Source organism: Schistocerca americana, chromosome 1 (genome assembly GCF_021461395.2).
Source record: "Schistocerca americana isolate TAMUIC-IGC-003095 chromosome 1, iqSchAmer2.1, whole genome shotgun sequence".
Classification (NCBI taxonomy): domain Eukaryota; kingdom Metazoa; phylum Arthropoda; class Insecta; order Orthoptera; family Acrididae; genus Schistocerca; species Schistocerca americana.
Genome location: NC_060119.1, coordinates 1078013102 through 1078025613, shown reverse-complemented (window position 1 = coordinate 1078025613; position 12512 = coordinate 1078013102). Strand labels below are relative to the sequence as shown.

Here is a 12512-nt window from a genome sequence, read left to right as displayed (position 1 = left end):
GCTGCAGAGTTGTTGGATCATCTTGGATTGCCCAGTATGAAAGACAGAAGTACAAGCCTTGCGGCTATGCCTTCAATAACAACATATATTGGAAATAAAACATTGGCTTTTTGGTAGGCTTATTTTTTTTCCTGCATTAAAATGATTTCAAGACACTGGCTAGATGTCCCCCCCCCCCCCTCCCCCCATTTGCTGACACATTCACACGTACATACATTGCACACATTTATACCTCTTACAGTAAACACATATCATTCATTGGAAACTGGTGTGGCAGGTGGAGTGCCCTTTTCAGAGCATGGTTTTGAATTCTTTGCAGTCGCTGTATGTGGGTTGGCGCAGCATTGCCCCACACAACAGCAGCATAGTCTAGGATTGGCCGGACCAATGTAAGGAACATATCACCCCCAGTCTTGATGGTAGTATTGATGATGGATTTAGTAGTGGGTAAAGCACTACCATTGTTCTCCTGGCTTTCTCTCGTATGTTTTCTGTATGAGCGCACCATGTCAGATGCCTGTCAAGCATCACACCCAGGTATTTCGCGGTTTTTGACCATGTGACTGGAGTGCCCCTTATCTCGATGGGCTGGATGTTTGGTGGAAAATGTCTTCTGCAAATAGCTATTGCCTGCATCTTCATGGCTTTGAAAGACAATCACCATTTTGACGCCCATTCACTCAGCGTATTACAGGCTTGTTGCAGTCTTGCCTGGAGGTGTGCACCATTCATCTTCGGGAGTAGATGGCCGTATCATCGGCATATAGAGACAGGTATGTTCTGGCTGTCGATGGTAGGTTAGATGTGTATAACAGTGGTCCCAATACACTGCCCTGAGGTACTCCTGCTTTGATGAGTCTGGTGGACGATGTACCATCTTGAGTGCGGACATGAAATGTCCAGTTTTTGAGGCAGCTTTTCAGGAGTGTCGCGTGTGTCACGGGGACCCCCCTATCTAGAAGTTTATACAGGAGGCCCTCATGCCACACGAAATCAAAAGCACATGAGACATCCAGGAACACAGCCCTGAAGAATTCCTTCCTTTCCATGGCGCTGAATGCTTCCTCAATTAGGTGTAGTAGCTGCTGGGTGGTGGAGTGGCCTCGGCAAAAGCCAAACTGGACGTCTGGTATCAGGTGCTCTGCTTCCACATGTTGCTGAAGTCTCTTTATATACAGACGTTCAAAGAGTTTTGATACAGCAGGTAAGAGACTGACTGGTCTGTAGCTTGCTGGCAATCGAGGGTCCTTTCCTCTCTTCAATATGGTGACGACCCCAGCATGTTTCCATGTGAGGGGGGAAGACGCCTGTTGCCAATATCTCATTGCAAGCCGCCACTATTAGTGGTGCTGCGGTGGGTGGTAGTTGCTTGAGAAGCTCATTTGTTAGGTCTGGTCCTCCTGCTTTTTTTTTCCATTTAGTTCTTCGAGCTGTTTTGTTACTTCTGCTGTGGAAATCGGTTGGATGTGGTTGTCTTCAACTTGGCTGGCGAGGAATCTTGGAAGGTGCTCGTTAACTAGGACAATGTGGGCTGCGTCAGAAGGGTCGTTCATCGGAGAGAAATTTTTTGCAAATGCATCTGCCAGGGCATTAGCTTTGGCATCTGGTTTGCTGACAATATTGTTGCCCACGTTTAGTGGAGGTAACTTCTGTCCCTTCCAGGCTGATTGTTCTTGTTGCTGTAGCAGCACAATCTTACCTGCTCAAACTTGGTTCTTGTGTTTTTCTACTGGTACCCTTATTTCTCATTGCATTCAGTTTACTCGGCACTTTGTGACTGGGTTGTGCATTGCCTGCCATTCTCTGAATGCACGGTTTTTTCTCTGATGGCTGCTGTAATGGGTGGAGGCAGTTGGTGAGTTTTTGGCTGTGTATGTCGTCTCAGTGGTGTGGCTTCTGTTGCAGTGTCCAGTGCTTTGGATCTTATGTATAGAAGTGTGGCTTCTGCTCCTGCTCTCTCTGGGTCTGGTGTGTCCGGAAAGTCTCTTTCGAGCAGTTGGTGGTATGTTTCCCAGCTGATTCCTCAGATATCGAGGTGGTGTCTAGGCGGTTTATTGATGCGGACAAGGTTGGCATCAAAGATGACCGGTTCATGATCTGAGGTAAGAGCCCTTCTGGTGGTGGCAGTAACATCATTGGGGAATCCCTTAATGATGGATATATTCAGTACATCGCTCTGGCCTCTGCTTGGAAAGCATGTGGGGTCATATGGTCCCATGATGATGGCATGGTTTCTTTCTGCAGCTCATAGGAGACGGCATCCACTGATATTCGTGATGTGGCTATTCCAGTTGGTGTTTTTTGCATTAAGGTCACCTGCAACAAAAAGGTTTCCCTGTTGTGACAGTAACTCCTTGAAGTCTGCTTCTTCTAGATGGCCACGGGGGTGGGGGTGGGGCTGTAGACTGCAATGAATTGTATGCGGCCTCTTGATGTTTGCACTGCAAACACTGTGGCTTCTACTGTGGCTAGTGCTGGGAGTGGCAGTTGATGATGCACCAGGGAGTTTCTTACGTAGACTGCTGTTCCTCCACCAGCAGTTGGCTGGTCCGTCCGGAAACAGCTGTAGTTAGCGACTCGTACACGGATATCAGGTTTCAGGTGTGTCTCGGTGACAAGGCACACGTCGATTCTTTCATCTTGAAGGAATTGGCGAAACTTGCCTACTGGAGTGCAGATTCCATTGGCGTTCCACTTGCACACAGTTAGTCCAAATCTAGCTGCCATATTGGGTGTTAGAGGTTGGCTTTGGAATGGCCTGTAAGGCAACTTGAACTGCAGCAGAAATCTATTGTGTGCTGCTGGGGCGCAGCAATGGTCGAAGTGGGTGGAGCTGGACGATGGGGAATGAACTGAGCATGCCTGTGGTGGTGGGGGTTGGTTCTCTATATACCTGCAAGGAGGGCATTGGCCTTAGAAGATGGGGCAGTGTTGGTGTTGGTTGCTGCGACATTTGTGTTTCTTCTGCCAGCTGCAATAGCAGCATAGGTGAGACTCTGGTTTGTGGTTGCCTTTTCTCTGGTCCTGTAGGCTTTGATGACTTCACAACTGAGGTAACTGGCAGGGTGAGATCTGTTGCATCGGACACATGTGGGGGGATTGTCTTTATCCTTGGGGCATTCTTTGGAGGTATGTTCTTCGCTGCATTTCACAGATGGTGGGGCCACATTTGCCCCAAGGTTCCTCAATTGTGACGTCCATGTTCGCTATGGTCTTCAGTGTCAGCAATTTTTGATTGTCTGGTGTATTGGTAAGCACTACCATAAAGATGAGGAGTGCCTTTGTGTGTTTTAGGCGATTGTACTCTGGAGATTGACCTGGGGACAATTCCAATGGCTTCGAGTTATTCCCTCAGATCATCGCACAAGAAACTGAAGGGGAACCCTCAGATGCCTTTATTTATGGGTTTGTCAGGCGAATAGGTGTAGAATCCCCATAGCCTTTTTGAGATTTCCTCTGTGACTTTCATGAAATCTGCAGCAGTTCTGGTCTGAAGCTTGTAAAGATCTTTACCAGCTGTTCTGAAAGTGAAAGGGTTACTGGGAAGGCCCTTGATAGTTTGCAAGAGGATTTTGTACGCCTCCTTGAATTCTACGATCATGGGAGGAGGTTTCTGTGACTTTGTAGTAATGTGGGCAGTGGTGTCATTTTGGTCGGTTGGGTCGGCATCCACCGCCGTGAAAGAGTTATTTGTTGATTTCGGAGCAGTGCTCATGATCTTGTGGGCAGGAACTGTCTGGGTGGCTGAGATGAATCCCTCCTCATCTGGAATTGGGCGGGACTTTTTGTGTCGATTTTAGATAGCTGACGAGTTCAGAGTTGTCTCGTTCGTCTTTTTCCTCCTGGCAGGCCCAGGACGTTCTTCTGTTGGCTTGGAACACATGGTAGCAGTTGGCATTAAGCCAGTGAGAAGCTTCACGCTTTCATTTGGATCCAGTGTGGCATTGAGGGACGTTGAAATGCCTGCCTGATGCAGGTCAGTGACTCTCGTGGCGTTGCGTTCTTGCTTCTTCTCTGCAGCCTCGGACGAGTGAGATGCAATTCATGCATCATCCATAACGCCAATGGAAGTGTCAAAGTTCGGGCATAGAAGAAGGAAAGCTAGCCTTGGCCTCTGCAAGCGCGGGCTTGTCCCATGTGAAGGAGGCCCTGGCTTTTCGAAGTCCCCATCTATCAGGTGCGCAGTGTTTTATTCCTGAATAAAGCACTACGCAACCGAAAGAGTGCTGAAACGTGGCAAAGTTGCTTGCTGCGGGCTGTGCAGAGCAGAATGGCGCGTGCGTGTGGCGGCCCTCGAACAGTGGCAGGTGTCGGCGTTGACCGGCCCCACGCAGTCTCACCCCCCCCCCCCCCCCCTCCCCAGCGGCCTAGCACTGATAGGAGGGGTGGGAAGGGACAGCCACCGTGCGCCACTTGACCAGCTATATAAAGAGAACGACCCCGGGCTATCGACACTTCGCCAGAAGATGATGAGAATGACACCCATCGAAACATTGCGGATATTCGACGCAGCTACCCGGATAGAAGCCCGAGAAGATTTCATCAGCTGACTCATAAAGTTTTGAAATTATATGTAAAGTTCATTGGAAATTGCTATGGATTCTTATTCTCAACTACTGAATGAATAGTCTAAGTATTTGCACACCATTATTTATACTGCCTCAAGACAAACACACAGCTTCCAGTTGTACTACTTGCCTTATTGTGTCAAACTCTAAATATACAATTACACCTATCAATGAAGATAATAAACCAGAGCCATTTGTAGATGACTAAAATTATACTTCTTTAATCGTGAGTAATTTTGTGAAAGAAAACAATGATATTTATTGGGTTTACATAGTAGTAACTGGTAACAATAGTAAAACTTATCAGATACCCACTATTTATAATATGTTTACAAGAATGATAGTGTTTCAGCTACAATGACAAGATGTATCACAAGGTTAATACAAAAATTCTTGCCTTAAATCCCATAATATCTGACACAACTTAAAATTTATATCACACCACACAACAGTACCACAAATATTACTTACTGCATATCTCTTGCTTCAAAAAATTAAGAACACTTTAATTTATGTTTCTCTGACATACAAAAATGAACACCACTAAGACAAAATGTCATTCACTTATACATTTAAATCAAATGGATCTCCCCAATATTTATATTTGTTACCTACTTCTCACACATACAAAATAACTATGGCCCTTAGGAGCAACAATGGTCTTCACTCCGAGACATCATTAGTGTAATCAGAATCAAGTATGTTGCTTCATTTATGAAGTGTCCAAGACAATTAATGGCCTCTGTACCTTCACAGAACAGCTCCAGTGTGCAAGTGCTCCATCTGCTGCCACTTCTTCTATGTGTATTATTGTCTTACCATCACAGCTAACGTTTTTAAAGTAGGGACTCTTTCCAGCTCTGATACAAACTGTCAGATTCCTGCATACAGCACTGTAAGATAGACACAATTATAAATTAACAAATGACAAATGATTAGCTCCTGTTTAAGTGTTACATTCAATTGTTAATTTCATACCACTACAGGCTGACCATTTACACAACTGGCTTTGACATTAATCTTAACCTTTATATTTTTATTTTTTAAACTACATTTTACTCAATGTACAATCACAGACACACAAATACATGCACTAATACCTATCAAATCACACATGCAAAAGTTTACTTTAAGTTTGCAGTATTTTTTATCTGTTAGGCTCTTTATATCACTAGGGTAAGTGGTTAAAAATTTTTATGATGAAATACTTCACTCATTTCTATGCCACATGAAAGCTAAATGACAGACTCGTGCCATTTCTCTTTCTACTATTACATGTATTATTGCTACTGACATATAACTGAATGTTCATTACAAACTGTATATGAGAGTAAATGTACTGTGAAGTTGCAGTTAGAAGGCCTAACTATTTAAAGAATGAAATACCAGACGTTCTAAGGTCCAAACAAAATATTACCCCGTTAAAAAATTCTGTGAAATAAACACTCTCTCACTAAATGGAGAGTTACCCAACAAATGATGCTATAAGTATCAGTGAGCAACAAAATTAAGACACCATTTTGCATTTTCATCTCCAAAGTGTCCTCTTACTGATAATGCAAAAGTTGATTGACTTCGGTATTCAACAAGAACTTTAACCTGATTTCTAGAGGAGGTTCTTAGAAATATCAACATGCAAGATTTTATAAAATTCTGTTTCATTTATAGATTTTCTGATGTGTCATAGTAATTTGCAAGAAAACTATTTCAGCTTCTTATCAACATGATTGCACATAATTTATATGCAGTAAGAACAAGAGTGGACCTGACGATTTATCAATCTATGTGGTACATCTTGTAACACCACAGTTCGTTTTTACCATGGAGATCACTGACTGACTAACCACGAGACTGATTGAATAAAATTTACTGGTTGATTTTTAGTTTGATTTTTTCCTCAAGGGAAGCCATCTGACACCGTTGTACCATTACTTAATTTAATACTGACATGGCTTTAGTGACTTTTTGACTGAGTGCGAATAGTTTAATTACCTACATTCAGGTAATGAGATTGTTGAAATCACACACTCAAAACAACATGCAAAAAATGTCTTTCATCATTATAAATCTGGTAAGTACAAGATATACCATGCTATAAACTATTTAAGCTATTTAATTAATCAAATAATCTTACCAAAATGTTAATTACATTATTTTTACCCTCATTAGCCTATCTGATTATAAATTAATTCTGATTAAGCACTGCAAGTTGCCACAAAAGCTTAAAAAGCCTAAAAAATTCAAAGCAGAGGTATAAAGTTACATAAACATTGTTTGCACTTTTTATAGTAGGAGTACAATGTTACATGAACTTTGCTTACACTTGTCATGAGTGCCATTCTCAAATATATTTATGCATTTATATGTATCATAACTATGTACACATTTGTATCTATTTATGTGAATGTAGGCTTTCATGGTGTATACTGCTGATGAAATCTTCTCAGGCTTCCATCCGGGTAGCAGTGTCGAAAATCCGTGATGTTTCGATGAGTGTCATTCTCACCATCTTCTGGTGAAGTGTCGATGGACTGCAGTTGTCCTCTATATAAAGCTTGTCAGTGTCACGCGGTGGCCATCCTTCCCCACCCATCCTACCGGCGCAGCGGAGGGAGGGGGGGGAGGGGGGGGGGGGGGAGCCACGCAGGTCTGGGCAACACCGGGCGCCTGCTGCATTAGTCTACCTTAGAATCACGTAGCGTTAGCAGCTGAGCATGGTCCCGGCGTATAGCTGCTAATGCAGGGTTACACGCTGAACTTAAATGGTAGCCCTCATCCCTGTTGACGAGATTGTCACATAATCTTATTTTGACTGATTCCTTGATGACACTCTCCCAGAGGCCACTGGCTTGGCAAAGCATTTTCATTTCTTCAAGTTGGAAGGTGTGTCCCTCATCGAAACTGTGTTCTGACACGGCCGATTTGTCCTTGTGCCCCAGCCACATGCATCTAATGTGTTCCTGGCAGCGTTGCGAGGTGCGGTGTTGTGTTTGACCAATGTACTGGAGCCCACACTCGCACGGTATACTATATATACTGCGAACTTGTAGCTGCAATTTGTCCTTCACCGAGCCCAGTAACTTTCGTTTTTGGAGGTGGTCGAAAAATTGCTTTGATGTTGTTTTTCCCCATTATTCTCGCAATTTTGGCTTTCGGGGGCCCAATGTAGGGGGTAAGGGCGAGTTTCTTTTCCTCTTCCTCTTCTTTGTGGATGGCTGTGTCACTCTTTTTCTTCCTCAATGCACGTCTAATATGTGCTTTGCTGTAAACATTCTGACGAAACACATCCTTAAAGTGCTGCAGCTCAGCTGGAAGGCTGTTTTTGTCACAGAGCTCTTGCTCTGTGAACCAGCATCGTTAGAAAGGTGTGCCGCTGCACTGGGTGATGGCAGCTTGAAGCATGGAGATATAGGTCCATGTGGGTCTTATTTCTGTATACTGCATGTCCTAGCATGCCGTCTGCTTTTCTCCTTATAAGGATATCCAAAAATGGAAGACATCCATCTTGTTATAACTCCATTATGAACTGCATGTTTTTGTGAATGCTGTTCAGGTGTTTGTGGAATTCATTCAGGGCTTCTCTTCCATGTTCCCACACAATGAATGTGTCATCAACATAACAGAAGAAGTGTTTAGGTTTAAGACGTGCCGTTTCTATTGCCAACTTCTCAAAGTGCTCCATATAGAGATTGGCAATCCCTGGAGCAAGTGGTGAACCCATAGTTACCTCATCAACCTGTTCATAAAATTCTCCTTCGTATTTGAAATAGGTTGTGGTGAGCACATGTTCAAATAATTTTACTATCTTGGGCTCGAAATGATCTGCCAAGAGTACCAAGGCAACCTGAAGTGGTACATATGTAAGGAGGGATGTTACATCAAAGCTCACAATTAGATCTTCTTTCTGCAGCCGCATATGCTTCAGCGAGGTTACGAATTTGACCGAATTCTTCACCTGATGACTCCAGTGGCCCACTACAGGTTTTAGGAGCACGGTCAGATGCTTGGCTACTCCGTATGTAGTTGCATTAATGTTTCTCACTATAGGGTGAAGAGGCACCCCATCCTTGTGAACCTTGCACAGTCCATATAGCCGTGGAGGTGCTGGGACCCTGGGGATAGAGTCATCCCACATCTTCTTTAGTTAGATCCGATCAGTGTCCTCGTTATCTTCGGCGTTGGATCTTTCTTCAGCTTCTTGTAGGCTGAATCCTGCAGCAAAGTATTTATATACTGGTGACAATCGTCAGCAGGCAATAGAACTGTAGCATTTCGTTTGTCAGCAGAAAGGGCTATGAAGTTTTCATCATCTCTTAGTGCTTTCTGTTCTGTTAACATCATACTCGGTTTCGGAAGCCTGGATTTATCAATTACTCTGCATGTTTCATGCCCGATTTCTTCCGCTCTCTCTGTGGGCAGGCCACAGATAGCTTCTTCCACGCCAACGATAATGTCCTGTTTTGGTATTGTCTTCAGAATAGGAGTGAAATTCAACCCTTTGGACAGGGACGAGGTTGTAGCAGCATCAATTTCTTTTGGTGTCAGGTTGATAATTGTTCTGCATTCATTGATACCCTGTGTCCTGCTCAGAGCTCCCGACAGCCTCTTGAATTTTCCGTGTTGTCTTGCATTAGCTTACTGGCTTTTTACATTGCTGTCAGAAAATTAGCTGCAATCTACCCATTCCCAGACATATTTTGATAGAGTACCAGCAACAAGTAAGTGGCAGGCGAGTAGGGTCCTTGCATTCTTCCAATTTTCTTCGTGTGAAGCGAATGCGTTCTCTAACGATTGCCTCACTCGCTCGTCGCAAAATCTGGTCCACCTTCTTTGATGTAATTGGATGCTGCAATTCCACAAAATGTGGTACGACGCCCTTATCTCAACACCGTTGGAGAAAGGACAGTGTGTTGAGTAGCTTAGCCTTCCCGATACATTGTTTCTGCAGCTGTCTGAATCTGCAGAGCACTTTCTCAATGTAGAGGTGCTTCATATGTGAATGTAGGCTTTCCCGGTATATACTGCTGATGAAATCTTCACGGGCTTCCATCCAGGTAGCTGCATCGAAAATTTGCGACGTTTCAATGAGTGTCATTCTATCATCTTCTGTCGAAGTGTCAATGGACCGTGGCCATCTCCTATACATAGTTGGTCAACGGCACGCGGCAGCCGTCCCTCCCCACCCCTCCTACCAGCGCAGGGCCGGTGGTGGTGGTGGTGGGGGGAAGCCACGCATGGCCGGGCGATGCCGGCCACCTGCCGCGGTAGTCTAGCTTAGAATTGTGGAGCATTAGCAACTGAGCATGGTCCCAGCAGATAGCTGCTATTGCAGAGTTACACACTGAACATAAATGGTAGCCCTCATCTCTGTTGATGAGATTGTCGTGTAACCTTATTTCGAATGATTCCTTGATGACGCTCTCCCAGAAGCCACTGGCTCGGCAAAGCATTTTCGTTTCTTCAAATTGGAAGGTGTGTCCCTCATCAAAGCTGTGTTCTGCCACAGCTGATTTGTCCTTGTGCCCCAGCAGCACGCACCCAATGTGTTCCTGGCAGCGTTGCGAGATGCAGTGTTGTGTTTGACCAATGTGTTGGAGCCCACACTCGCACGGTGTACTACATATACCAGTAACTTCAAGCTGCAATTTTTTGTCCTTCACCGAGCCCAGTAACTCTTTCATTTTTGGAGGTGGTCATAAAATTGCTTTGATGTTGTTTTTCCCCCATTATTCTTGCAATTTTGGCTGACAGGGGGCCAATGTAGGGGATAAAGGCGAGTTTCTTTTCCTCTTCCACTTCTTTGTGGATGGCTGTGTCACTCTGTTTCTTCTTCAATGCACGTCTAATGTGTGCTTCGCTGTAACCATTTTGACAAAACACATTAGTCAACTAGATAACTTTCATTAGTTCACTTAACTATTGTTACATAGTCAACTATCAGTTCCTATTTGCAGGGGTTACAAGAGAGATCAGGTCATGAAAATATAACTGCAGAGAACTCAACTTAAGTAGCTGATGTGTTTCTGGATAAGGGCAACACATGTACATCGGTTTTGTTTTGCTTAATACTGCCAGGAATTGATTTTCATAGCCACTGCAGCAGTGTGTTACCAGATCAGCGGACAACATAGGTAAATTACATCATAAGCAATCTTTCTGCAGTGGCAAAAATGAATGAGTGTAAGAGCATGAAGCTAGTACGACAATGGCACAAATGGATGTTTAGGAGTAAAAAGTTACCTCTGGAATGGGATACTGTGTTGGATCCTTAGCTGTTTGCCGATAGTATATATCGGTCATGGTACTACAGGAACAGTTTCCATTAACCCACACTCCTTCTTGCAACTGTCCACTGTCCAAATGATAGTACCGACCACATCCATTCTTAAGACCACATTTCCATTCTCCTTCATAGCGATTTCCATTGGCTTGAACACACACATATTTTTTAATGAGTACAATATTTCACCATTTCTCTTCAATGAAAAAAAATGCAATATAAAAGTAACTCAGTTTATATTTTTATTATTTATAACAACTGTGATTTAACAATAACCTAGATTACAAATTTTTATGTGTGCTCTTCAAGTAGTGGTTCCAGTATATTGCTGAATGGTGTTATGAGAAAGAGTTGCTTGCTGCCACTGGAAACTCTGCATATGTGTACACACATGTTGAGCTCACATACAGTATGCAAGTGTGTATGTGCACACACATGCATATTTAGTACTATTAACTGTGATGTCACCTGGCCTTCCCACCTTCCACTACCAACCCCTTATACATAATGTCTCTTCCGCACTCACCAAACAAGGTGATGCTCTAGTACAATGCTGGACTTGCATTCGGGAAGATGGCAGTTCAAATCCCCATCTGGACACACAGACTTAAGTTTTCCATAATTTCTCTATACGGTTTATAAAGTAAGTGGACAGATGGTTTCCTTCCACAATCTGAGTTTGAGTTCAGCCTCTAATGTCTGTGTTGCTGACAGCACATTAAACTGTCAGCTTCTTTCTTTACCTTCATGCAGCCCACTTGGTTTATAAGATTTCCAGTATGAACAAAATTATGGAAAGAAAAGATTGCTACACACCATATACAGACCTTAAGTCACAGATAGGCACATTGAAAAGACTGCTATACACTTAAGCTTTCAGCCATAGGGCCTTTTTAAGAAGTAGAAAACACACACACACACACACACCTCACAAACATATGACCACTATCTCCAGACTGTGGACGGCAGTGCACTTGATGGGAGCAGCAATCTAGCTCGGGTGGTGGGGTTAAGGACGAGGCATAGGGTGGGGAGGGGGTGGGATAGCAGGGTAGTGGTGGGGGAAGGTGTAGTGCTGCTTGCAGGAGAGTGCAGATACATGGTGGGGACAGGGTAGGGCTGTTAGGCGCAATCGGCAGGTTTTGGAGGGGGGGGGGGGGACAGGAGAGGGGAGCAGAAATGGAGAGAAGCAGGGAAGGGGAAATCGCTACCAGGTGCATTCACCAAACAGATTGCTGTGTAGTTTTGGAGTGCGTAATAAAACAGGTTATCCTGTGGTAAGTGTATTAACCAATCTTGGATCATATGAAATGATTGATTCCCAAGTTGAAGACTCAAAACCCAGAAATCCACTGCCATATAGCTATATGAAAATGTATAAACATCAACATATGGAAACACTTAATGTAATTACAATGATGATTATGGACTTCTTAAAAAGATAAGCAATGATAAACAATTATTTGTACTTCATTTTTGAAATGTATGTTTCAAAGATGATTTTGCACAAACAGGTTGATATATGATAATATTTTTTTTGTTATGTGTTGTTAGAGGTAAATCTTTGTCTTTGAGTAGTTAGTAGTATGTTTCTGAAGTGCGAAGAGGGACTACAAGTTATGTGTGTTATGTTAGCATCGTGGTTGATGTTGATTTGTATTGTA

The 12512-nt window shown here is 43.5% G+C and overlaps 1 protein-coding gene across 1 annotated transcript in view; it reads right to left on the bottom strand.

Annotated features, from left to right (window-relative positions):
- Positions 1-5404: 5404 nt before the first annotated feature.
- LOC124596441 (MORN repeat-containing protein 3-like) overlaps positions 5405-12512 on the bottom strand; it is a 77970-nt gene continuing 70862 nt past the window's right edge. Inside the window, exons 5-6 of the mRNA XM_047135578.1 lie at positions 10809-10996; positions 5405-5461 (exon numbers count right to left, since the gene is read on the bottom strand). Coding sequence (XP_046991534.1) covers positions 5405-5461; positions 10809-10996 — 245 coding nt within the window. The remainder of the gene's footprint in view (positions 5462-10808; positions 10997-12512) is intronic.